General features: G+C 38.1%; 2 protein-coding genes across 3 annotated transcripts in view; one reads left to right on the forward strand and one right to left on the reverse strand.

The window, feature by feature from the left end:
• Positions 1 to 3,511: 3,511 nt before the first annotated feature.
• The window catches only part of REC114 (REC114 meiotic recombination protein), a gene marked incomplete at its 5' end in the record, with an annotated part of 95,694 nt that continues 71,357 nt past the window's right edge, over positions 3,512 to 27,848 (forward strand). For both annotated transcript variants that reach the window (XM_082846780.1, XM_082846781.1), the window contains one exon: positions 3,512 to 3,670. In XM_082846780.1, coding sequence (XP_082702906.1) covers positions 3,512 to 3,670 — 159 coding nt within the window. The remainder of the gene's footprint in view (positions 3,671 to 27,848) is intronic.
• LOC309962427 (small ubiquitin-related modifier 1-like) lies at positions 26,688 to 27,307 on the reverse strand (the record flags this gene model as incomplete). Its single annotated transcript, XM_082840282.1, has 1 exon — positions 26,688 to 27,307. The coding sequence occupies one exon, from the start codon at positions 27,305 to 27,307 to the stop codon at positions 27,002 to 27,004; it is 306 nt and encodes a 101-aa protein (XP_082696408.1). The 3' UTR covers positions 26,688 to 27,001.

Raw genomic sequence — 27,848 nt, forward strand, 5'->3', positions numbered from 1 at the left:
GGATTTCTTAGGTAGGACAAAAAAAGCACTAAAAAAAACCCTGAAAAATTAATAAATTGGACTTCATTCAGAATTAAATACTTCTGCTCTTTGGAAAACATTAAGGAAATGAAAAGGCAATAGAATGGGAAGAATATTTTCAATACATATATCTGACAAAAAATTCGTATTTAGAATATGTAAAGAACGCCTACAAATCAGTAATGGCAAAAGTTTTGAACAGATGCTTCATGAAATAAAATACACAAATAGCCAGTAAGCCATTTGAAATGGGGCTCAACATTATTCATTATCAGAGAAATGCAAATTAAAACCACAATGAGATACCACTATATATCCACTAGAGTTGCTAAAACTGAAAGGACTGGACGATGCAAATGTCAGCAAGGACAACTGGAACTCTCATATTTTGCTGGTGGGAATACAAAATGGTACAACCACTATGGAGAGCTCTCTGGCAGTTTTTATAGGGTTAAACATATCTAGCTCTAGAAACTAGCAATTTCACTCAATAGTTATTGAAGATAAATGACAGCACATCTCTACAAATAAGACTGGTAGAGAAAAATGTTCATAACAGCTTAAAAAGCCAAACAAACAGAAAACAACTCAAATGCCCATCAACAGGTGAGGAACAAATCGTGATATAATCACACAATAGAACGCTTATTCATCACTAAAAAGGAATGAACTACTGGTACATACAACAACATGGATGAAGCTAAAAGACAAAATAACACTGAACAAAAGAAGCAGATATAAAAGAGCATATTCTGTATGGTTTTATATATATATTAAATCCAGAAACAGGAAAGCTAATCTACAGTGATTAAAATTAGACAAATGGTTGCCCTTGGGAGTTGGAGACTGACTGGAAGGAGGCAATCCTAAGGGAACTTGGGGCTTTTGGAAATGTTCTGTATCTTGTTTGGATGGTGGTTACATGAATGTATATAGGTGTCAAAACTTGCCTAATCGAACATATAAGATCTATGCTTTTTATTGTATAAAATTACACCTTAATATTACAGATTTCTCTTTAACAAAGAAAACACAATGGCCATTAAAAACATGGAGTAATTTGCTCAATGTTCTGTCTACCTCCCCGTCTCGCCCCCAGACACTAGATCATATGCTTCAGGAGGGCAGTAGCCACATCTGTTTTGTCATCTACTATATCCCCGGCACCTAGTACAGTGTCTGGGACCTCTTGAAAGCTCAAGTCACATTTGTTAATATCATAGGTTTTTAAGAGCCTCTGTGCACTGAGCTGTGGCTTTAATCTCCTTTTGCAGACGTGATCTGTTCTTGGCAGACGTTGGTGGCCCCAGAAGCTTGAGCACTGTCTAGGAAGGGAGCTTGCAGGTGGGAGCCCAGCAGGACCCTGGGTGTCCTTGGGCACTGACAGGGTCCCAACTGTGAGCACCATCTGCTCCTGTGAAGGGTTCTGACAGCATCCGCAGCCCTGGATCTGGAAGGTGAGCGCCTCTGAGACCGAACGTCAGGCTCCCATTCCCATCCTCCTGCCTATAGGGAGCCCACGGAAAGTCACTTTAACCCTGCAAATAGAAAGTACCCACAGTGTGTACCGCTTTGTAATTTACCAAGAAATTTCCCACATATGATCTTATTTTATCCTCCCTAGGACCCTGTAAGGTGGGTATTTGCTAACCCTGTTTCACAGAGAAGTTAAGTGATATCCCAAGGTCACACAGCTGGCAAGTGCTGGAATTGGGATTCAAACCAAGTTTCTAACCATTTACTACTATATTAAATACAGTACTACTGTGTCATTTAAGGATCTTCAGAAGCCATTTCTAAAATCTGACCCCTTCAAGCTCTACTGGACTAATGGAAAGATAACTAAAATATATCCCTTGTCTTGAATGCAATTTATTCTACATGTCCCTCAAAGATTAGTCTGCCTGGACCACCATTATGAGAGTGTCACTCCCCTATGCCAATTTTCCATGCTCCTCACCATCCACCAAGTAAAACTCACTCTCCTTAGCTGCTGTTCAGTGCTCTTCTGCCTAACTCACCTTTGTAGCCTCATCTTCCTTAAAATCCCTTGCATTCTGGCTGGTTATGTCACTATCCTCATCTCTGCAACTTTGCTCCTCAACTTGCCCTCCATTTGGAATACCAATTTCTTCCATCTTCCCTTGGGATGCTTTTTCTCACCTTTCAAGTTAGGACTGAAATGTTTGCGGACTTTTACCCTATCTGAATCCTTAGAGCACCTTTCACTTGGCATTAACTGTCAGGTATCATAGGTACCTCTCTTTGTCTTTTTTATTAGATCCTGAGGTCCTAGAAGGATAGATGCTGCCTTACCCATTTCCATAACCCCTGTGGTGACTAACATAGTTACATACTGTAGATATTTAATGGTGCTTTGTTGAGTGAATAAATTACCACTTCTCCAACCATTGTCTATACATTTAGTACCCTTTGAAATGCATGGTTTTAAAAATTGTTTACATTTTAACTCTATTAGTTTGGTTAACATAGCTTCCATCTTCCATACACAATGCTTCCGATTTGACACAAACTGGACAGATACCCAAATTCTTTGTAAGCGGGGTGGACACATGGAGAGATTGCAGAGTCCACAGTTCTACTCTGGCTGTGTAACCTTATACAAGTTGCTTCTACTATCAGGACATTATTTTGCCTCCATCTATTCAACGGGGGTAAAAATCTCTGTTTTGCTTCTTTAATTTACCACAAGGTTATTGAGAGGAGAAATGAAATCACAGGTGTAGAAGTGCTTTGTTGATTATAAATCACTCAGGCCTGTCACTGAGTTGCACCTGCTTTTGATTGAGGTACACCTTTCACTGTCGGCAACATCCCACCCATTCTCTACCTTCTTTAAAAGAGAACTTGCCCGTCTGGGGGGAATATGTCTAGTGGGCTGCAGGATGATGAGGAAATAACCCTACTTCCTGAATGGTGGGTGGAACTGGGGCTGTGCCGCGGTGGGGTTTAAGTGAGCAGCGCCACTGTCATCTGAAAGTCTTCTGTGAGGAAGGAAAACACACTTGTCCAGACAGCCTCGAAGAGCCGGCCTAGCCCCAGCACGTAGAAGTTACAGGGAGTCGGCCAGTTTTCCCAAAGGTCTCAGAGCAGCCGGACAATGACCTGGGCTGCCTGAGGGAAGGGGAGGGCCCGAACGAGCAAAGGCAAGACCAACTACCATTTATAAGCGTCACAGTCCCACTTCAGGATGGAAGTCACCATCCTCACTTCGTCCAGCACGACGAGAAGACGCCCAAGGCCCACAGCTACGACTTTAACCCAAGAGCACCGCCCCCAACCTCTACTCCCCTCCAACTCTCCCACCCCGCTCCTCCTCACCCCGCTCCCCGTTCGAGTCTCCGGGGCCTGTCCATTGGCTTCCACTCTTGGGGAGGGTGGGCCTTGGGTCACGTCGCTTCCTGATTGGTTAGTTGAGCCGATTGGCAGGCACCAGCGAGCTGCGGCTGCTCTAGCCAGGAGGCCGAACATGGCGGAGGCGGGAAAAGAGCACGCGGGTTTCGGGCTCCCGGGAGGAGGTGCGGCACAGTGGCCTCTGCAGCGGTATGCCCGCTTCATGCCCTCGGGCACTGGAGAGCCACCTGGGCCTGGCCAGGAAGCTGGCACAGCCTCTTCCCCAACATGGAAGGTGAGGCCTGAGGGCGGGAAGGGCCGGGAGGCTCTCACCCACCGCGGGGAGGGAGGGGAGGCTGTGGCCTGGTAGCTGAGTGCCATGCCGAGAGCCACGGCGACAGAAGGAGAGGACTGATAGGGGCGGTTAGCCGACAGCTAACGTAGGAAATACGTATAATGATTGGAACCCAGTGCATTCTCAAAATAATTATGCAAGGGAGTGGTAAACATTCATATATTCGACAGATATTTACTGAGCGTCAGTTATGTGTTAGATTTTATTCATTGTGCTCGGGGATGTATATCAGTGAACAAGGTATAAATGATCCCTACCCTCGTTTGTTTTTAGTCTAGTGGAGGACATAGTATTTATGCAGATACTGTATAATTATGTAAACTAGTTTCACATCCCTTATGTGGAAGGGAGGGTTGAATAGTCTTTAATCAAGTTGTCTTTCTTCAGGCAGCCAAGCGTCACACAGAAGGACTAAATTTGAATCCTAGCTTTGCCACTGAATTTCTGTGACCTTGGTTAAGCTACTTATTCTCTCTGTGCCTCCTTATTTACCTTATCTTAAAATAGGGATAATAATAGTATCTACTTGGTAAGATTGTTGTGAGCACTGATTAAGTTAATATATATAAATCACCTGAAACAGTGCCTCATGTAAAGTTATGTAAGGGTTTACTGATATTATCCTTTTTTTTTTTTTTTCTGTCCTGGTGATATGTTTTAATGCCATGGGTTGCTGATCATTCAGTTCCTTTTGGTCTGGCTTGATTATTGGATGTGGACCCTGGGGTTTTGGATTCTGCGTGTGTGTATATGTTGGTGTGGTTTGGACAGCAACAGGTAGGAGAAAAGTAAAAGAAAGAGAACAATTATTCCAGGTAGAGGATGCAACGTGTGCAGAGGCCCTGCACCTGGAAAACCTCAGCATGTGTAATGTGCAGACAGAAAGAGTAAGGCTGGTACTTAGAGAACAAGGAGACTGATAACATGGAATGAGGTTGTCTGGAGAGGTAGGCAGATGCCTTGTGAACAGTGTCCTAAAACCAATAGGAAGACACTGAAGGATTTTAAGTTGGAGCATTTTCATCTTTGAAAGTTCACTCTGGTTGAAGTGTGGAGACAGAATTGGAGAGGAATATGAGTAGAGTCAGGAAGATCACATAGAATGCTTTTGCAGTGTGGCAGGCATGAGATGGTAATGACTTAGACGGGAGGGCAGGGGTGGGAGGATGGCAGTAGAGATGGGGAAACCGGGCATGTTAAAGCTATATTTTGGAGGCCAAAATGACAGGACTTGGAGATTGATTGGGTATAAGTGGTGAGAGTAAACAACTTTTGGGTTTCTGGCAGGATCAACTGGGTTGGGAAACATTGGAAGAGGAACAGTGAAGGAAAGATCCAAGACTTCAGTTTCAGATGTATTGGGTTTCAGTGTGTTTATGCAGCATCCAGGTGGGGGTATTGAATGGGTAGTTGGGTATGCTGGTCTAAACTCAGAAGAAACATATGGGCTGGAGATGTAAATGTGTCATCAACACGAAGGTGACATTTATAGTTATGAGATGATACGAAATTCCAGGACCAAGCCCCAAGGTAGGTCAGGAGGGGACCGACTTCCTAAAGAAGATTGGCAAGGGACAGAGAGTTGGGAGGCACCCAGCAGAAAGCAGGTCCATCAAAGCTACAAAAAGTTACTTCAAGAGGGAGAGAACAATTAACTTTGTTGAATAATGCCGCAGAGTGAAGGATAATGACAACTAAGGGGTGTCCATTGGATTTAGCAACATGAAGTTCCTTAATGGTCTTTACCAAGAGAAGTTTCAGTGGAGTGAAGGGGGTGGAAGCTAGATAGGGGTGGGCTGAAGAGTGACTAGTAGGTGAGGAAGTGTGGCCAATGTGCGTGGACACCTCTTCTGAGAGACTTGGCTGTGAATGTGAGTAGAGATGGGGCATAATGAATTGTTCACCAAATCTAGACTATTAGAGCTAAGACCATTAAAAAAGGCATTGAATACTTAGTTGTACTCTTGTGGAACATGGTAACCTGAGAAATTGTATAGGCTGCAGATGCAAAATGGGGTGAATAAAGGCTTAAATCGAAGAATGACTAATCTATAATAGGATCTTGTAAAACAAACTGGGAACGTTTGAGGACATAATTAATTTTTGAAACTGCCCAACAGGTTCCTTGATACCTTCTCTTAACACCCTTTAAACCCTTTCACCTCAGGCATCTTTGTTGGATGCATGGCCTCAGATGCAACTGGGTAACTATTAGATTCCTATATTGCAACCCAGAGGCCAGGGACATTGACCATCCTAAGGAACTGTTATTACTTTTTTCCCCTTTTCTTTGCAAAGCTCTTCATAATTGCTTATAAGGAGCGGCACTTCTCAACAGTTTTCTGATGTTTGGCATAAAGCCACAGCTACAGTGAGAAGGGATGAGGTTTGGCTTTTGCAGTGCTTTTGAAAACTGAACATTTGTACCTTCCTTTGAATCTGTGCCGAACCATCCTACCTGCTGTGATCAGTTTCAGCCCAGGTCTGTCATTTGGGGAGGGAAAAACGAAAGAGAAAACAAGATTTGTTCTATTTTATGAGTTCTGTGACTATTGTGCAATAGTACTGATAAAAGATGAGCCATCTAAAGAGCTTCACCAAGTCCCATGTGAATTTCTCATCTTAAAAATATGTGGTACCTGCAGTAAAAAAATATGTGTTAGGTAAAGCATAAAAATATATTATTGTGGAGAATAGAGTCATTCTGGGCTTTTTTTTCTCTAGGGGACTTTTAAGTTCAACCTTGAAATCTATTTTGAGTTTTTCATTTTTTCCTGAAATTGTGGGGACAATCTGATTTCCTGGTACTGTTCTATACAGTTGTTTAATTACAGAGAAGACTTTCATCACAGTGGCTACATGCTAAGGCAAAAATGTTGACTTAAGAGAAAAAATGAATAGTACAACAAGTCTAGTACTTCTAAGACTTGAAGTCCTAGTTGAGAGGTAAGGTCAAGTCTAAGACATCTTATATATAGACTATGGAATGTATATATTGATTTATTTGTCTGAGTTGAATTATTATGAAAAGTTACTATCTGTAGATAAGTTAACCACAATTTGGAAGCAAATACACTTTTTGTAATACTGTAAGAAAAAAAAAGTGTGAAAAAAATCAACAGTTTAGAACTGTGCTACTCAGATGTCAATGTGCATGGAAATCACTTGGGGATATTTTTGAAAAATGCAAATTCTGACTTAGTAGGTCTGGTATGGGCAGTGAAATTCTGTAGTTCTAACCAGCTTCCAGGTGATGCTGCTGCTGTTGGTCCAAGGACCAAACTTTGCGAGGCAAGAGTGTAGAAGACCTTGAATGAAATGGGCAGCCCTATAGTAAAATTAATAAAATGAATTTGTGGAGTCATGAGGTAAGGCAATCAGATTCATAATGAATATACAAACATTTTATTAATAGGGTTAATATTTAAACCGTCTGTCATTTAAGTGGAATGAGCAAATGAAATACATCTTGAACTTGATTTTAATTCCTTACATCTGTTAGCCCAGCCTTTCTGAAAGGATTATCATAATAACAGATTGGTCCATTTTATATATTTTATGGCTGAATGTAATTTAGTTTACTAATTTGAGAATAATTTTGAAAGGTGATGTTAATTGCAGGTTGCTTTTATTTTATTTATTTTAAAAACGTCTTTATTGGAGTATAATAGCTTTACAGTAGTGTGTTAGTTTCTGCTGTATAACAAAGTGAATCAGCTATATATACCTATATCCCCATATCTCCTCCCTCTTGCGTCTCCCTCCCACCCCTCTAGGTGGACACAGAGCACTGAGCTGATCTCCCTGTGCTATGCGGCTGCTTCCCACTAGCTATCTATTTTACTTTTGGTAGTGTATATATATCCATGCCACTCTCTCACTTTGTCCCAGCTTACCCTTCCCCATCCCCGTGTTGTCAAGTCCATTCTCAACATCTACGTCTTTATTCCGGTCCTGCCCCTAGGTCCTTCAGAACTTTTTTTTTATTTTTTAGTTTCCATATATATGTGTTAGCATGTGGTATTTGTTTTTCTCTTTCTGACTTATTTCACTCTGTATGACAGACTCTAGGTCCATCTACCTCACTACAAATAACTCAGTTTTGTTTCTTTCTATGTCTGAGTAATATTCCACTGTATATATGTACCACATCTTCTTTATCCATTCATCTGTCAGTGGACACTTAGGTTGCTTCCATGTCCTGGCTATTGTAAATAGAGCTGCAATGAACATTGTGGTACATGACTCTTTTTGAATTATGGTTTTCTCAGGGTATATGCCCAGTAGTGGGATTGCTGGGCCGTATGGTAGTTCTATTTTTAGTTTTTTAAGGAACCTCCATACTGTTCTCCATAGTGGCTGTATCAGTTTACATTCCCACCAACAGTGCAAGAGGGTTCCCTTTTCTTCACACCCTCTTCAGCATTTATTGTTTGTAGATTTTTTGATGATGGCCATTCTGACTGGTGTGAGGTGAAATTGTAGTTTTGATTTGCATTTCTCTAATGATTAGTGATGTTGAGCATCCTTTCATGTGTTTGTTGGCAGTCTGTATATTTTCTTTGGAGAAATGTTTATTTAGGTCTTCAGCCCATTTTTGGGTTGGGTTGTTTGTTTTTTTGATATTGAGCTGCATGAGATGCTTGTATATTTTGGAGATTAATCCTTTGTCAGTTGCTTAATTTGCAAATATTTTCTCCCATTCTGAGGGTTGTCTTTTCGTCTTGTTTATGGTTTCCTTTGCTGTGCAAAAGCTTTTAAGTTTCATTAGGTCCCACTTGTTTATTTTTGTTTTTATTTCCATTTCTCTAGGAGATGGGTCAAAAAGGATCTTGCTGTGATTTATGCCATAGAGTGTTCTGCCTATGTTTTCCTCTAAGAGTTTGATAGTGTCTGGCCTTACATTTAGGTCTTTAATCCATTTTGAGTTTATTTTTGTGTATGGTGTTAGCAGGTGTTCTAATTTCATTCTTTTACATGTACCTGTCCAGTTTTCCCAGCACGACTTATTGAAGAGGCTGTCTTTTCTCCATTCTTGCCTGCTTTATCAAAGATAAAGTGAACGTTTTTTGTGCATGGGTTTATCTCTGGGCTTTCTATCCTGTTCCACTGATCTATATTTCTGTTTTTGTGCCAGTACCATATTGTCTTGATTACTGTAGCTTTGCATTATAGTCTGAAGTCAGGGAGCCTGATTCCTCCAGCTCTGTTTTTCTTCCTCAGGATTGCTTTGGCTATTCGGGATCTTTTGTGTTTCTAAACAAATTGTGAAATTTTTTGTTCTAGTTCTGGGAAAATTCCATTGGTGGTTTAATAGGGATTGCATTGAATCTGTAGATTGCTTTGGGTAGTATAGTCATTTTCACAGTGTTGATTCTTCCAATCCAAGAACATGGTAGATCTCTCTATCTGTTCGTATCATCTTTAGTTTCTTTCATCAGTGTCTTATAGTTTTCTGCATACAGGTCTTCTGTCTCCTTAGGTAGGTTTATTCCTAGGTATTTTATTCTTTTTGTTGCAGTGGTAAATGGGAGTGTTTCCTTAATTTCTCTTTCAGATTTTTCATCATTAGGAAAAATGATGTTTAAGAATGCAAGAGATTTCTGTGCATTAATTTTGTATCCTGCTACTTTACCAAATTCATTGATTAGCTCTAGTAGCTTTCTGGTAGCATCTTTAGGATTCTCTATGTATAGTATCATGTCGTCTGCAAACAGTGACAGCTTTACTTCTTCTTTTCCGATTTGGATTCCTTTTATTTCTTTTTATTCTCTGATTGCTGTGGCTAAAACTTCCAAAACTATGTTGAATAATAGTGGCGAGAGTGGACAACCTTGTCTTCTTCCTGACCTTGGAGGAAATGGTTTCAGTTTTTCACCATTGAGAACGATATTGGCTATGGGTTTGTCATATATGGCCTTTATTATGTTGAGGTAAGTTCCCTCTATGCCTACTTTCTGGAGAGTTTTTATCATAAAAGGGTGTTGAATTTTGTCGAAAGCTTTTTCTGCATCTATTAAGATGATCATGGCTTTTCTCCTTCAATTCATTAATATGGTTTATCACATTGATTGATTTGCATATATTGAAGAATCCTTGCATTCCTGGGATAAACCCCCACTGGGTTTTATCCCAGGATAATTGATCATGGAGTATGATCCTTGATCATGGTGTATGATCCTTTTAATGTGCTGTTGGATCCTGTTTGCTAGTATTTTGTTGAGGATTTTTGCATCTATGTTCATCAGTGATATTAGCTTGTAGTTTTCTTTTCTTGTGACATCTTTGTCTGGTTTTGGTATCAGGGTGATGGTGGCCTCGTAGAATGAGTTTGGGAGTATTCCTCCCTCCACTATATTTTGGAAGAGTTTGAGAAGGATAGGTGTTAGCTCTTCTGTAAATGTTTGATAGAATTTGCCCGTGAAGCCATCTGGTCCTGGGCTTTTGTTTGTTGGAAGATTTTTAATCACAGTCTTAATTTCAGTGCTTGTGATTGGTCTGTTTATATTTTCTGTTTCTTCCTGGTTCAGTCTCAGAAGGTTGTGCTTTTCTAAGAATTTGTCCATTTCTTCCAGGTTGTCCATTTTATTGGCATATAGTTGCTTGTAGTAATCTCTCATGATCCTTTGTGTTTCTGCAGCGTCAGTTGTTACTTCTCCTTTTTCACTTCTAATTCTACTGATTTGAGTCTTCTCCCTTTTTTTCTTGATGAGTCTGGCTAATGGTTTATCAATTTTGTTTCTCTTCTGAAAGAACCAGCTTTTAGTTTTATTGATCTTTGCTGTTGTTTTCCTTCATTTCTTTTTCACTTATTTCTGATCTGATCTTTATGATTTCTTTCCTTCTGCTAACTTTGGGGTCTTTTTGTTCTTCTTTCTCTAATTGCTTTAGGTGTAAGGTTAGGTTGTTTATTTGAGATGTTTGTTTCTTGAGGTAGGATTGTATTGCTATAAACTTCCCTCTTAGAACTGCTTTTGCTGCATTGCATAGGTTCTGTGTTGTTGTGTTTTCATTGTCATTTGTTTCCAAGTATTTTTTGATTTTCTCTTTGAGTTCTTCAGTGATCTCTTGGTTATTTAGTAGTGTATTGTTTAGCCTCCGTGTGTTTGTATTTTTTACAGACTTTTTCATGTAATTGATATCTAGTCTCATAGCATTGTGGTCAGAAAAGATACTTGACAAGATTTCAGTTTTCTTAAATTTACCAAGGCTTGATTTGTGATCCAAGATGTGATCTATCCTGGAGAATGTTCCATGAGCACTGAGAAGAAAGTATAATTTGCTGTTTTGGGATGGAATGTCCTATAAATATCAATTAAGTCCATCTTGTTTAATGTATCATTTAAAGCTTGTGTTTCCTTATTTATTTTCATTTTGGATGATCTGTCCATTGGTGAAAGTGGGGTGTTAAAGTCCCCTACTATTATTGTGTTACTGTCAGTTCCCCCTTTTATGGCATTTGCCTTATGTATTGAGGTGCTCCTTTGTTGGGTACATAAATATTTACAATTGTAATATCTTTTTCTTGGATTGATCCCTTGATCATTATGTAGTGTCCTCCTTTGTCTCTTGTAGTAGTGTTTAATTTAAAGTCTATTTTGTCTGATATGAGAATTGCTACTCCAGCTTTCTTTTGATTTCCATTTGCATGGAATATCTTTTTCCATCCTCTCCCTTTCAGTCTGTATGTGTCCCTAGGTCTGAAGTGGGTCTCTTGTAGACAGCATATATACGGATCTTGTTTTTGTATCCATTCAGCCAGTCTATGTCTTTTGGTTGGAGCATTTAATCCATTTACATTTAAGGTAGTTATTGATATGTATGTTCCTATTACCATTTTCTTAATTGTTTTGGGTTTGTTATTGTAAGTCTTTTCCTTGTCTTGTGTTTCCTGCCTAGAGAAATTCCTTTAGCATTTGTTGTAGAGCTGGTTTGGTGGTGCTGAATTCTCTTAGCTTTTGCTTGTCTGTAAAGGTTTTAATTTCTCTGTTTAATCTGAATGAGATCCTTGCTGGGTAGAGTAATATTGGCTTGCAAAGTTTCTGCTGAAAGATCAGCTGTTAACCTTATGGGAATTACCTTATATGTTAATTGTTGCTTTTCCCTTGTTGCTTTTAATATTTTTTCTTTGTATTTAATTTTTGATAGTTTGATTAATATGTGTCTTGACGTGTTTCTCCTTGGATTTATCCTATATGGGACTCTGTGCGCTTCCTGGACGTGATTGACTATTTCCTTACCCATTTTAGGGAAGTTTTCAACTATAATCTCTTCAAATATTTTCTGAGTCCCTTTTTTTTCTCTTCTTCTGGGACCCCTATAATTCGAATGTTGGTGTGTTTAATGTTGTCCCAGAGGTCTCTGAGATTGTCCTCAATTCTTTTCATTCTTTTTTCTTTATTCTGCTCTATGGTAGTTATTTCCACTATTTTATCTTCCAGGTCACTTATCCGTTCTTCTGCCTCAGTTATTCTGCTACTGATTCCTTCTAGAGAACTTTTAATTTCATTTACTGTGTTGTTCATCATAGTTTGTTTGCTCTTTGGTTCTTCTAGGTCCTTGTTAAACGTTTCTTGTATTTTCTCCATTCTGTTTCCAAGATTTTGGATCATCTTTACTATCATTACTCTGAATTCTTTTTCAGGTAGACTGCCTATTTACTCTTCATTTGTTTGGTCTGGTGCGTTTTTACCTTGCTTCTTCATCTGCTGTGTGTTTCTGTGTCTTCTCATTTTGCTTAACTTACTATGTTTGGGGTCTCCTTTTTGCAGGCTGAAGGTTCGTAGTTCCCGTTGTTTTTGTTGTCTGCTCCCAGTGTGTAAGGTTGGTTCAGTGGGTTGTGTAGGCTTCCTGGTGGAGAGGACTGGTGCCTGTGTTCTGGTGGATGAGTCTGGATCTTGCCTTTCTGGTGGACAGGACCATGTCCGGTGGTGTGTTTTGGGGTGTCTGTGAACTTATTATGATTTTAGGCAGCCTCTCTGCTAATGGGTAGGTTTGTATTCCTGTCTTGCTAGTTTTTTGACATAGGTTGTCCAGCACTGTAGCTTGCTGGTCATTGAGTGGAGCTGGGTCTTAGCATTGAGATGGAGATCTCTCTGAGAGCTTTCGCCATTTGATATTACGTGGGGCTGGGAGGTCTCTGGTGGACCAATGTCCTGAACTCGGTTCTCCCACCTGAGAGGCTGAGGCTTGACACCCGGGCAGAGCACCAAGACCCTGTCAGCCACATGGCTCAGAAGAAAAGGGAGAAAAAGAAAGCGAGAGAGAGAGAATAAAATAAAGTTATTAAAATAGAAAAAAATCATTAAAAATAGAAAAGTGATAAAAAGAAAGAGAAAGAAGAGAGCATCCAAACCAAAAAACAAATCCACGAATGATAAAAGCGCTAAAAACTATACTAAAACAAAAACAAAAGCAAAAAACGGACAGTAAGAACCCTAGGACAAATGGCAAAAGCAAAGCTATACAGACAAAATCACACAAAGAAGCATACACATACACACTCACAAAAAGAGAAAAAAGAAAAATATATATATATGTAAAAACAACTAAAAAAGGAAGAGAGAAACCAAATCAATAAACAAATCTACCAATGATAATAAGCTCTAGATACTAAACTAACATAAAACCAGAAACAAGTTAGACGCAGAAAGCAAACCCCAAGTCTACAGTTGCTCCCAAAGTCCACCACCTCAATGTTGGGATGATTCGTTGTCTGTTGAGGTATTTCAGAGTTGCAGGGTACATCAAGTTGATTGTGGAGAATTAATGCGCTGCTCCTGAGGCTGCTGGGAGAGATTTCCCTTTCTCTTCTTGTTCACAGAGCTCCTGGGGTTTAGCTTTGGATTTAGCCCCGCCTCTGCATGTAGATTGCCTGATGGCATCTTTTGGGAAGTGTGAGGTCTTCTGCCAGTGTTCAGTAGGTGTTCTGTAGGAGTTGTTCCACATGTAGATGTATTTTTGATGTATTTGTGGGGAGGAAGGTGATCTCCCTGTCTTACTCCTCCACCGTCTTGAAGGCACCCCCGCAGATTGCTTTTCAATTAAAGTTTTACCACGTTTTTCAGATTCCAAGGATTTCTCAGACATGCCCTAATTGGTTGAACCTGACAACTTCTTATTTTTTCCTTTCAAAGGGAAAAAAATCCTTTAATTTTTATAGAAGGAACTTAAAATAATTGCCCTACTTAGAAATTAAGAAATACAAAATGAAGTTTGTACTTGAACTGTTAAATGCAGATTCAACATAAGATATACTTTGGGTCCTCTTAACAGTGTCCTTTTTTTCTTTATACTCCTTGTGCCTACATATTACCTAGCATATGATAGGTGCTCAGTAAATGTCTGAGTGTGTGGTAACTTTTCTGAACTTTTCTTATGATAGTGTGCTAATTATGATGTGATAGCTACTATTTATTGTTTACTTCAGGATATTTCTTATAGCAGCCCTATGAAGTAAATATTATTATCCCCTTTTATAGTTAAGGGAACTAAAACTCAGAGAGGTTCAGTGGCTTGCCCAGGAACACAGATAAGTTAAGAGAGAATTCAGACCCTGTTTTTCATGCCTCTAAAGCTTGTTCCTTTAACCACTATGCTGTTTGTCTTAGAAGTGTTAATATTTCATTTGGGGAATAGCAGTTCAGTTATGTAGATGAGGACTTTTGAGATTAACACACAGGGTGAAAATGATAAAAATGATTGTAGGGTTTTTTTTAAGGAAAATTTAAGATTCAGTAAAAGCCCAAGAAAATTATTTTTGAAAATAGTGAAGTAGTAGTTCTTGTTTGCATACCTGGTAATTTTTGATTGGATGCCTGATATGAATTTTACCCTGTTGGGTGCAGGATATTTTTGGATTCCTATAAATATTCTTGAGCTTTTTGCTGGGATAAGTTATTTGGAAACAGTTTAATCCTTTCAGGTCTTGCTTGAGCTTTGTCAGGTGAGAGCAGAGCAGCATTTGATCTAGGGATCATTTTTTCCCACTCCTGAGGCAAAATTCTTCAGCATACATACTCTACCCAGTGTCCTTAAATTATGAGGTTTCTCGCTCTGGCTGATAAGAACAGACCCTATTCCCTGCCCTGTGTAAGCGCTCAGAATTGTTCCTTTAAGTCCTTTCAGGTGGTTTTTTGCCCAGCCTCTGGTCATTTGCTCACACATGTGTGTATGCTGAAGATTTGAGGAGGGATCTCTCTTGGTACAGCTCTCTCTTCTCCGGTATTCTGGCTTGCAAACTCTAGCCACTCTGACCTACCTGGACTTGGCATCTCTCTCCCCTCTACTCAGGGACCGCTCACCAGGTTCTGTGCTCCTTCTTCTTGTACTTTCGCCTGGAAACTTTCCCCAAGAAGTAACTAGGGCAACAGTAAGGCTCACCTCCTTTGTTTCTTGTTATTTCTCAGGAATCATGTCCTTTATTACTTGATATCCAGTGTCTTGAAAACGTTGTTTCCTCTAATTTGTCCAGTTTTTAGCTGTTTCGGGCAGGAAGGCAAGTTTGGTCCCTGTTACATTATGTTGGCCACAAGTGGAAGTCCATAGTGGGTCATTTAATCCTGTCCCATTTTGTCATTTTCCACTTCAGTTCATCAATTCAACAAAAATTATTAAATTATCTATTTGGTACTTGGCATTTAGTTAGGCACTGGAGAAGCTATGGAACTGTTCTTGTGTTTCATCACAACCTTAAAATATTGGGGCACTTGGGCACAGGATTACAAAAATATGTAGGGTCTGATCACTAGAGTGGTGTTTCTCAAAGTGTAGTAGGCAGACTACTTTCCACAGTCCCTTGGGGGTGCTTGTTGAAGCTGCAGATTCATGGTTCTTGTGCTAGACCTAATGAATCAGAATCTCTGAGGGTAACTGTCTAGGTGATTCTTATGTACTGCAATCTGTCTTCATGCCCCAATTCTGAAGGAAAGGGGGAGAGGCAACAATTGACAAAGTAATACTGATACTATTTAATAATTTATGAAGTATTTTCATAAACCTCTTCACACTAATTCTCACATTTAATAGCTCTATTTAGATCTAATTACCATTTTATATACAAGAAGCTTATGCCTGGCTAGGTTAAACAGCTTGCCAAAGGTTTACATAGGAGTGGAAGAACTGATTCTAAAAGTCTTGTCTTCCTCAAGCCACTCTGCTGTACACTGCTGCTACTGACAGTGGTATCTTCTCTTATGAAGATGTACAGGTGTCAAGAGTTACTATTCTTTCATGCAGCTTGCTTTTTTAAAGAGTTAACAGGTTATGTTGCTTTATTGATTAGGATTAAGATTGGCTCTGAGTAATAGAAAATGCAAAATAACAGTGGATTAAATAAGATGCAAGTTTATTATTCACATAACAGTACAGGGCTGGTATGACACTCCACAGTGTCAGGAAATGAGGATCCTTCTATTTTGTTCCTCCGCCATGCACGGCCGTGGTCTCATAGTCCAAGATAGAAATGATATTCTAGACAGCCTGGTGGAGGAAAGGATGAAGAAGTAGACAAAAGATTCACACCTGCTGTCCCCTAAGGAAGTTTCTGGTAAGTTGCCACATGACACCTCCTCCTGTAGTCAGAACTTAGAGCTGTGGTCATCTTAACTGTGTGGACAGCTGGCATATGTAGTCTGAATTCCACGAGATCATGTGTCCAGCTAAAAATCAGGGATTCTATTACCATATAAGAAAGAAAATGTTTATTGGAGAACAAGAGAACAAGTCTCTTCTGAATCTGGAGACTGCTAAGAAATGAAGGCTTATTCCTGGGGGCCCTGGTTGGAATTCAAAAGGCATTTCTAATAGCAACAAACAAGAAAACTTATTTAGTACATAATTACTATATGTCAGTACCTAGAATGGTGATTGGCAGATATCCCCCAAATATTTATTGAATGAATGAATCAAGGTCAGGTATTCTGGTTAAGTATCTGATTTTGCATTATGTCATTTAATCTTTCTGATGACCCCATAACGTAGTTATTACTATTTTTAAGTATACTTCTAAGTTGCAAAACAAGGGTTTGATCCTAAATCCATCTGATTCCAGATAATGTCTTTTTTAAAGTAGTAGTCATTGGTGGTGTTCACCAGATATACTAAGATTGCATATCCCTGGCCTCTTTGAAGTTGTGTGTCATGTGACTGGTTTTGGCCAGTGAAATGTGAGCAGAAATGAGCTATGTCATGGACAGGAGCTTTAGGAGCCAGTGTATGATTCATTGTCATCTTTCTCTTTGCTACAGTGTTGCAGGTATCTGCCTCTCTGTCAGCTTAGGTCCTATTGTGAGAAAGATGGGCAGTGTGAGGTCGAGTGGGAAGACAGGTAGAAGGAGGATGCATAGGTAGTGTGAGTGAGAAATAAAACCTTTGCTTTGGGGGGTTGTTAATTTCTACAGCATAGTCTAGCCTACACCTGACTGATATAGAAATAATTTTTATAATTGTTGTTATGTTTAATTGAATTATATGTCACATACAGTGACATATTGTAGATTGCTTAGGCTTTTGAGGAAGAACCTTCTAACAGATGTTCTAACATTTTTTTTCCTATGACAAAATTTTTTTTCCAAAGCACCAGATTATAAATACATATTTCCAACTCTTTTCTCCTTCAGTAAACAAAAGGTTCATTTTATTGTGTAACAGACATAGTTTTCATAGAGGCTATGCCTTGTTTGCATAACATGATTTAAGGTAGAATTTCTCTAGACAAATAATAGTGAAGTTTTTGTTTTCAGTTTAGTTGTTGAAGGAGTCTAAGAACTTATAGTTTAAAATGAGGCTTGAGAAAATTAAAATTCATTCATGTTTAAGATTGTTCCCTGCCTACCGTGTGCTGGACACTATTCAGGGCTCTGTTTAAGATGATGATGCCTCTGACTAAGACATCACCATTGGAAGATCTAGCCAATTAAGCTCAAGTACCTGCTCATTTGGAATCTAGGGTGCTTTTCACCTAAAAAATGACAACATGGCATCCAAGAAATAAATTAGAGTGTTTCTTGAACTCATATTTAGAAATACAGTTTGGATATTGGAACTGTTATGGGCGTAAGTGAACCTTGTTTGTGAATAAATAGAAGAGAGTGACTATGAAGGTAGCAAGGCAGGTGGCAGGTATAAGAGTTGCAGTGACCTAGGGTAGGTGTGCCAATGGGAGGTACCACTTTCTGGTATACTTGGTGATTTTCATAGGATTTATTAGTTTGGGAGATTTTTAAACGTATTGGAGAAATGTCTTAGGACTGTGTTTTATAGAAAGAACAATAACCAGAGGGGCCTTGATTGGTAATCAGGGCATAAAGAACTTATTCCTTTGTTGCATGGGAGGTATTTTGAGTAAATATATTTTGCTTATGGCTACTAATCAAGGTGATCAAGTTAACTCCAATAGCTAGGTTTAAAAGGATTAGATAATTTCACGATTATTAATCTTATTTGGATATATGTGGTAAAAGAAGAGGAATCACATCTCATGCTCTGATGCATGAGATGATATTTTTAGATTCTAAAGAAAGAACAGATTCCCCGGGTATATATAATTACTTTTTTTTTTTCGCTTTGGGTGTTATGCTCTTATAATTGTGTTTATTATTATTTTTACTGTTAACACTTTGCATTTCTGTGAAACATCAAAAGCAAAATACTGAATTTTACAGTTTGGTAGTGGGTATGTAGCAGGGCCACTTATATTAGCATAATATGTCCTACAAGTTTGTTGAAATAATTTATGAAGCTCTTTAGCTACCAGGAGTAAGTGAGGAGGCAGCTAATAGCCTACTTAACAATTTTGCACATTTTTCATATTTTATGATGAATAAGTCAGCAATTTGGGCCAATATATAGAGTGCTGACACTTTCTGAGGTGTCTTAAAAGCAGGAAAAAACTCAAGTACATAATTTGTCATATCTGACAAGTAACACTATTTTAGCCTTTCATGTAGGTATAAGTTACTTTAAGGTAAGTACATTTGAAATACTTCTCTATATTTGCATATATTTCTTTTAACCTTTTTCCTAATTAATTTTAGATTAGTCCTATAGTACATACAGTCTTGCACAAATACATGAATATAAAATAGAAGGCTCTCTGACCATTTAACCAGTGTATAAGCTGTGCCTGAAAAGCTGTGCCTGTATAAGCTTGTGATAGGCAGGCTCTGTATCTCAGTGTGTGCTACTGTGTTGATGGCAAAATACTACAATAGCCAGAGCTCAGGTTGATGTAAATCTTTCCCCAGTTTTATTGAGGTATAATTGATATTTGACATTGTATAAGTTTAAAACGTACAACATAATGATTTGATAAATGTATATATTGCAAAATGCCACAATAAGTTTAGTTAACCATCCGTCACCTCACATAGTTACAAATTTTTTTGCCCTTGTGATAACTTTTAAAATCTACTGTCAGCAACTTTCAAATATACAATACAATATTGTTAGCTATAGTCATGATGTTGTACATTACATCTCCAGAACTTATTTATCATATAACTGGAAGTTTGTACCTTTTGACCACCTCCACCCATTTTGCCCACCCCCGCCTCTGTTCTCCACCAATCTGTCCCGTTGCTATGAATTTGTTTTTCTTTAATTCCACATATGAGTGAGATCATCCAGTATTTGTTTTTCTCTGACTTATTTTACTTAGTATAATGCCCTCAGGGTTCATTCATGTTGTCACAAATGGCAAGATTTCCTTGTTTTTTTTTAATGGCCCAATAATATTCCATTGTGTGTTTGTGTGTGTGTGTCTGTGTGTGTGTGTGTGTATACATACCATATTTTCTTTATCCATTCATCTGTTGATGGACACTTAGATTATTTCCCTGTCTTGGCTATTGTAAATAATGCTGCGGTGAACATGGGGGTACAGGTATCTCTTTGAAATAGTGATTTTATTTCCTTATGATGTATACCCAGAAGTGGAATTGCTGGGCCATATGGTAGTTCTACTTTTAACTCTTTTTTAGGAAACTCAATACGGTTTTCCGTAGTGGCTGTACCAGTTTACATTCCACCAGCAGTGCACAAGGGTTCCCTTTTCTTTACATCCTTACCAGCACTTGTTACCTCTTGTCTTTTTGATAATAGCCATTCTGACAAACGTGAGACAATATCTCATTGTGGTTTAGATTTGTATTTCTCTGATGATTAGTGATGTTGAGCACCATTTCATGTACCTGTTGGCCATTTGAACATGTTCTTTAGAAATATGTCTTTTTGGGCTTCCCTGGTGGTGCGGTGGTTGGGAGTCCACCTGCTGATGCGGGGGACGAGGGTTCGTGCCCCGGTCCGGGAGGATCCCACGTGCCGCGGAGCAGCTGGGCCCGTGAGCCATGGCCGCTGAGCCTGCGCGTCCGGAGCCTGTGCTCCGCAGCGGGAGAGGCCACAGCAGTGAGAGGCCCGCGTACCGCAAAAAAAAAAAAAAAAAAAAAAAAAAGAAGAAGAAATATGTCTTTTTAGGTCCTTTGCCCATTTTTAAATTGGATTATTTGGTTTTTGCTGTTGATTTGTATGAGTTCCTTATATTTTTTGAATATTAACCCCATGTAAGATAGGTGGTTTGCAAATATTTTTATCCATTCCACAGCTTTTCATTTTGTTGATCATTTCCTTTGATGTGCAGAAGCTTGTTGGTTTGATGTAGTCTGCTTGTTTATTTTTGCTTTTGTTGCTTGTGCTTTAGGTGTTATATCCAAAAAAAAATCATTGCTGAGACCATTGTCAGGGAGCTTTTTCCCTTTGTTTTCTTCTAGAAGTTTTATGGTATCAGGTCTTACATTTAAGTCTTTAATTCATTTTGAGTTAAATTTGTGAGTGATGTAAGATAGGGATCTAGTTTCATTCTTTTGCATGTGAATATCCAGTTTTCCCAGTACCATTTATTGAAGAGACTGTCTCTTCTCCATTGAATATTGTTGGCTCCCTTGTCAAATATTAGTTGATTTGTATATACATGGGTTTATTTCTGGGTTCTCTATTCTGTTCCATTGGTTTATGTGTCTATTCTTTTGCCAGTACCATAATACTGTTTTGATGACTTAAATCTTAAGCAACATTTAGGTTAGCAACTAGAAAGAGGTATGAACGTGGTATATGTTCTGACACCTTAAAATAATCTTTTTCTTTGAAGACTTTGTCGTTAAAAATAACTTTTTTGAGTTTTTTATATTGTGCTAATGTGAACATTCCAGTAAAATGCTAAATTATCACCCATTAAATATATTTCCAAGAGCCAGAAATAAGTAATTTTTTTCTCAGCTTCTTGGATTATATTAGGCATTGTGATGTTTGGAATTTCTCAGAAGAGTTAGGATATTTCATGTAGCATCCTTTGTAGTAAGCTGAATGCTTTTTTTACCCTTCTACTTAGTCAACAGAAAAGCCTTATGTAAAACTTTTTGATTGTGCTTGAATTTCTGTATAATAAAGGTAGACGGAACATACGGTAAACCCACATATACATATCAGCAGCTTCAACAATTACCAACTCATGGCCAGTCTGGCTTCCTTGCTACCCTATCCATGTCCATCATGTTATTTATGTATTTTTTTTTCGCGGTATGCGGGCCTCTCACTGTTGTGGCCTCTCCCGTCGCAGAGCACAAGCTCTGGACACGCAGGCCCAGTGGCCATGGCTCATGGGCCCAGCCGCTCCACGGCATGTGGGATCTTCCTGGACCGGGGCACGAACCCGTGTCCCCTGCATCGGCAGGCGGACTCTCAACCACTGCGCCACCAGGGAAGCCCCTGTCATGTTATTTTGAAGCAAATCACAGCCATCATACCATTTCATCAGCTATTTCAGTTGGTATCTCTAAAAGATAAGAACTTAAAAAAACAATTGTAATATCATTTTCACCCTAAAAATATAATGGTTCCTTAATATCATCAAATAGTCAGTGCTCAAATTTCTAATAGTCTCATAAGTTTCATAATTCTTTTAAACAGGACCATACGTGGATGATTGATTAGTATTTCTTTTATTCTTTAAGGTTTCTTCTATGTGATCCACCTCCCTTCCTTCCTTGCAGTTTATTCGCTGAAGAAACCGAGTTCTGAAGAATTTCTTACAGTATCATTTTGCTGACTGCATCTCTGTGGTGCAGTTAACGTGATCCTTTGTCCTCTGTATTTCTTGTGAATTGATAACTGAATCTAGAGCCTTGATCAAGTTCAGGTTGAGTTTTTTGTTTTTGTTTTTGGGGTTTTTTGGCCAGACTGCTTAGTAGGTGGTTTAGTCTTCTTCCCATTGGAAGTGTGTAATGCCTATTTATCTCTCCGGGGAGTTGCCGCTATTGAAGCACAATGCCTAGAGCCATTAATTAATTAGGAGTTGCAAAAATGTTGATATTCTAATTTTATCATTTTTCTTAATTTATTATCTGGAATATAAAATATTTTATATTCTTTACAAAAGTAAAGAAATATTTCCTCATATCCACTAGAGTTTACCTGGAGGTCAGTTTGTATAGGAGAGGTAAGATAAATGCTTGATTCTTTGCCTTCATTTACTAAAAAAAAATATGAGTTTGTTCTCCAGAATCTTCTGGTGTTGGAGAGCGACTTTTTTTTAAGACTTTTAAGATTTTTATTCTTTAAATTTAGAAATTTTATCAGGGTGTGTCTAGTTGTTGATTCCCCCCTCCCCCCATCAAAGCCTGGAACTCGAACCTTTCCATCTTCTGTCTCATATCTCTGCAGTTGTGGAATAGTTGTTCTGCTGTCTGTTTAATCATTGCCTTTGCTCTGTTTCTCCCCTTCCAGCTGGTCTTCTTGGGGCGGGGGGGATGACCAATTTCTACGGGTTAGGCTCTCTCCCAAGAACTGGGGCACTCCTGCCTTTGCCCTAGGGCTACTTGCTTAGGCTAGGGCCTCCATTCTCATCCAGGGGGAAAACTCAGCTCTTTTCATCTGGATCCTGAGACTTCAACCCACCCTTCTGGCCCACTTGGATGCTGATTTTAATAACTGCTCAAGGAAAGGTAATTGGTATTTGGATTGGATTTAGGAAGGGAAGACTGCAGGGATGCAATCAAATTACATTTTTTCTTGAACCTGTTGGAAGTCTTAAATTAGACATTTTCAAACTGAGCATACCATAAAGATCTTTTAGATGAAATATTGCAACAAATATATGAAAAATAGTAACTGTGGAATTCCCAGATACCTGGTATCCTTCCCATGCGATACCTAGTAACCTTCCCATGCCATCAAGTCTTTGCTCAAGCCTCACCTCAGTGACGCCCATGCTGACCACCCTATTATATTTTAACATTCATGCGCTGTCTTTACACTCCCATTCCCCTTACCCTGCTTTGTTTTTTCCCTAGCTCCTAGCACTTTCTTATATACTAGATAATTTACTTATTATGTTCAGTGATGTGCCTAGAACATATGAAACCCAAAATGGATAATTTTTAACACTTTCCTCCCCTAAATGATGAAATTATTTTCATAAAAATTTCATAAATGAAATTATTTATTATGCAGACAGTGAAATTTATTGAGATTCATTATTATAAGTATGGCAGTAAGATAAATAAGAAAAAGGAAATGCACGCTATAGTATAAGGCAGGAAAAAAAGCACAAATGTTTAGCCAGTTTTTTATATCTAGGTAAATGTCTGAACTTTGCTTCTTTGGTTAGAGGCTGATATTTTATGTAATTGATTTCTCTTTAACTAATAAGTGATTTAAAAAAATAATACTGAAAATCTCCAAATATACAATCTAGGCAACTAATGATAAAATTGCTGATATGTTTTATTCTCTTTTTTGCTATTTAGTTTGGAAACATTTAACAGTTTAAAAGAATAATATTTTAATATTAAAGGTATTATTCAAATTTAGTAACATATTTTGAGTGTGAACTAAAATTTGCATTTGCCAAACAAAAATGTTCCATCCCGTTGCTTGCACTTTCGTTGTTTTAAAATTTTAAGCACAAATATAAATGCCGAAAAGAAGGTCCCATAAAATGACAGCATTGTAATAACTCACATTCTGTTTCTTGGTATTTACAGTCCCTGTGCTATCATTGTTTATTTTGAATCTATGGTTTAAATGCAGAAGAGTGTCATACCACAGGGTTGAAGTGAAGTGCATCCTAAGAAAGGGTTTGAGACAACAACTTTGCATTAGGCAAGCTTGAAGTATGTCAAAGCCTTATGAGCTTCTCTTGAAACAGATGTATGTGGTTAAGTCTGCGTGTATGTGCGCCAGCTTTATAACTGGGAGTTTTCCAAATGAATGTCTATGTAGAAAACAACGTTTATTAAAGAATAAATAAAAATCTGATAATTTGAAACTTACATGTGTATTATTTAAACTCAGCAGTAACTGTAGCAATTGTTTAGAACTTAGATCAACAAAAGATTTTTTTCAGGGAGGGGTATTTCATCAGTGACATTGATTAGAGTTGCCAGCTCATGGTAGTAATAAAAAGCAGCTGCTTTTTAGTCAGTTTGACTGTTGTTTATAAATTCTCAACAAAGCATTCCCTTATTGCCTGTACCAGGGTTGACTGCTTCCACCATTTCACCCTTAGTGTGCCACTAATTATATTTATTGTTTACTGTTTTCTGTACCCTTGCCCTGCATCCCATCCCACATTTGCTCCATGAGAGCAGCTAATGTTTTGTTCAGTGATGTGTCCCATCTAAGAAAATGCTTGGCATCTGTTAGGTGCTCAGTAAATATTTGTTGAATGAGCAAATGAATCAATGAAGCTCATGGTCAGGGACATTCCCTTCTATGTTTTTTTTTTCTTTCCCTAACATTTAGAAGAGAGATCAGTACATAGTGAGTACTTTGTTAATGTTAAATGACTTAAATGCTCGGTATATGGTCTCTTTTCATGAATTTCCACATGAATTTTAGAATCAGCTTGTTAATTTCTGCAAAAGAATTTAGAATTTTTGATTATTACTGCTGTAACAAATTGCTACAAACTTAGTGGCTTACAAAAACCCAAACTTAGTTTGTTTACGCTTTGCACACAATTCTGGAGGTCAGGAGTCTAAAATAGGTCTTATGAGGCTAAAATGAAGGTGTTAGCAGGGCTGCATTCCTTCTGGAGGCTTTAGAGGAGAATCCGTTTCTTGCCTGTTCCAGCTTCTAGAGGCTGCCTGAATTCCTTGCCTTGTACCACCCTTCCATCTTCAAAGCCAGCAGTCACATTTCCTTCTCTGACTCTGACTCTTCTGCCTCCTTCTTTCCCCTGTAGGGACCCTTCGGATTCCATTGGAACCATCTAGATAATCCAGCTCTCCCAGTCTCAAGATCCTTAACTTAATCACATCTGCAAAGTCCCCTTTGCCATGTAAGATAAGATATTCATACGTTCCAGGGATAAGGACAGGAACCTTTGGGTGGGGATTATTATTCTGCCTACCTCAGCATCTTAACAATATTAAATCTTCTATCCATGAACAAAGTATAACTCCATATATTTACTATGTATTAAATTTCTGTCAGTTTTCAGTGTGCAGATCTTTCACTTCTTTTGTCATGTTTATCTCTAAATATTTCATATTTTTCATGCTATTATAAATTTTGATGTTTCTAAAATTCCAAATTCCAGTTGTTCTTTACTAGTTTGTATAAATTTAGTTTTCATTTATTGATCTTGTATCCTGCAATCTTTCTAAAATTCATTTATTAGTTCTAGGGAAATAAATTGGATTTTCTATATAAATGATTGTGTTGTCTGTGAATTAAGACAGTTTTTCTTCTACCTTTCCAGTCTGGAAAGGAAAGGCTTTTTACTTCTTTTTCTTGCCTAATTATAGTGTTTAGAACTTCCAGTACAGTGTGGAATAGAAGTGGTGACATTCTTGTCTTGTTCCTTATCTTAGAAAGCTTTCAGTCTTTCACTATTAAATATGATGTTAACTATAGTTTTTTCATAGATGCCCTTCATCAGCTTGAAGTTCCTTCAATTCCTGGTTTGCTGATTTTTTTTTTCACTCAGGAATGGATGTTGAATTTTGTCAAATGTCTTCTGTATATTCTTTCATCTAGTGAGGTGATCCTATGATTTTTCTCTTTTAGTTTGTTGACATGGTGAATTACATTCAGTTCAAAATACTTCCTGATTTATCTCTTAATTTCTTATTTACCCATGGGTTATTTAGAAGTACATGATTTAGTTTCAAAATGTTTGGAGACTTTTTCAGAGATATTTCTGTTATTGATTTCTAATTTAATTTATGCTCAGAGAACATACTTTAAAATTTACTAACACTTGTCTTATGGCCCAGAATTTGGTCTCTCTAAGTAGGTGCTCTGTGTATACTTGAGAAGAATATATATTTTGCTGATATTGAGTGGAGTGTTGTATAAATGTCAGTCAGGTCATGTTAGTTGATAGTGTTGTTCACGTCTACTATATGCTTGCTGATTTTCTATGTTTATCAATTATTGAGGGAGGGGTGTTGAAATCTGACTATAATTGTGGATTTGTCTATTTTTCCTTACAGTGCTATCAATTATTGCTTCATGTATTTTTTATGGTTTTTACAAATATTTTGTTTATTTTAATGAAGCTGGTACTGACAATGTCCATTTAAAACCTATATCCCAGGCCAAAAAGTACAAATAAAGTCAAAAAGAGCGGTGTTCTGTTGTATACACTTCTGCATGAATAACTTTTAACTGCTAAGGAAAATTAGAACTTTTCTGGGATCTTCTGACAAGGTGTGTCCTTCATCTTAAAATGCTTTCTCTTCAGTGAAGCCATCTTTGGAGCTAGTCATTTATTCTCACCACCTTTGTCATCTTGACTCCAACCTGATATTCCTCTTCTTTTGGTCCAGACCCTCAGATTTTAAAAGTAGCTTCAAGTTAAGGAAAGGTCATTTTTCCACAGTTCAGTTCTCTGAAAAACTTCCATCTCCCACTGAAAGGCATAGTCCAAGAGTGAAGCAGTCACATGCTAAAACTTCAAGGCCAGCTGGAAAGTCATTATGATTACTTGCATTAGTCAATCTTATCACAAGCCTGAAAGTGGACAGTCCTGGAAGGCGGCCTTTCTGTGCACATATGTAATTTTTAAAAACGCGGCAATATGAAGGGGGCTGAGGTTTGATCACCAAAAATCAGCACAGTGAAACAAACAATAATGAATAATAGACACTAGAATGCAAATTACCAGATGTTTTAAAGAGATGCCAGTTTTCAATTCTGTTTTGAACATCACGTTACAAAAGAACTATTTTTAAAAATAAAGGATTAGGGAAAATAAAAAAAAAAGAATATCTAAACTGTTGAATGACCACCTGTTTGTTCCTGATAAACTTCAATCACATCTTCTCCCTCTATTCCCAGTTCTTTTGGAGTATGATTATCAGTAATTCTCTGACCTTCAAAGAGAAACCTGAGTGAATTCATGGGAACTTCGTGTCTTTGACAGTATGATTCTTTGAGTTTCTTGAGATGTGTTGTCATTTTCACTTTGAAGTAAATCTCATTGCTCTCCTGTCCTGTGACTTTGAGTTTAATATATTCTCCTTCCTTCTTATCCCCCAAATCCTCAGTTGAAGGTTTTGCCTCCTGGTCAGACATGGTGACGGTGGCTTCCCCTGGGGTCTCTGCACAGCAGCGGCCTTGGGTAGGCAGAACCTTGCCTGCTTCATGTATTTTTCAGCTCTTATTGGGGGTGTGAATGTTTAGGATAATTATGTCTCTTGATTAACACCTTGTCATTATGAAATGACCTTCTTTATGCCTTTTGGTAGTCTTGCCTAAAATTAATAGCTATTCCAGCTTTCTTTGACTAGTATTAGCATGGTATATATTTTTCTCACCCTTTTGTTTTCACCTCTTCATATTTTTATATTTATATATACTTGTGCCTTGTCTTCTCATCCTGTTGTCAGATTGCCTTTCCTTGGGATGTTTAAGCCATTTACATTTTTAAAAAATAAAATAAATTTATTTAAATAAAGTAAATAAATTTTTAAATAAAATATATTTTAAAAAATCTCTTTAGAGGGCAAAAAAAGAGCAGGAAGTGTGTAAAGAATAAATAAGGAAAGAGAAAAGGATTCTTAGTAATTTTTCATGTATTCTCACTGAAAAATAATGAAGAGAAAATGGGTAGCTG

Source organism: Leucopleurus acutus, assembly GCF_964270905.1.
Source record: "Leucopleurus acutus genome assembly, chromosome: 1".
In the NCBI taxonomy this organism is placed as follows: Eukaryota; Metazoa; Chordata; class Mammalia; order Artiodactyla; family Delphinidae; genus Leucopleurus; species Leucopleurus acutus.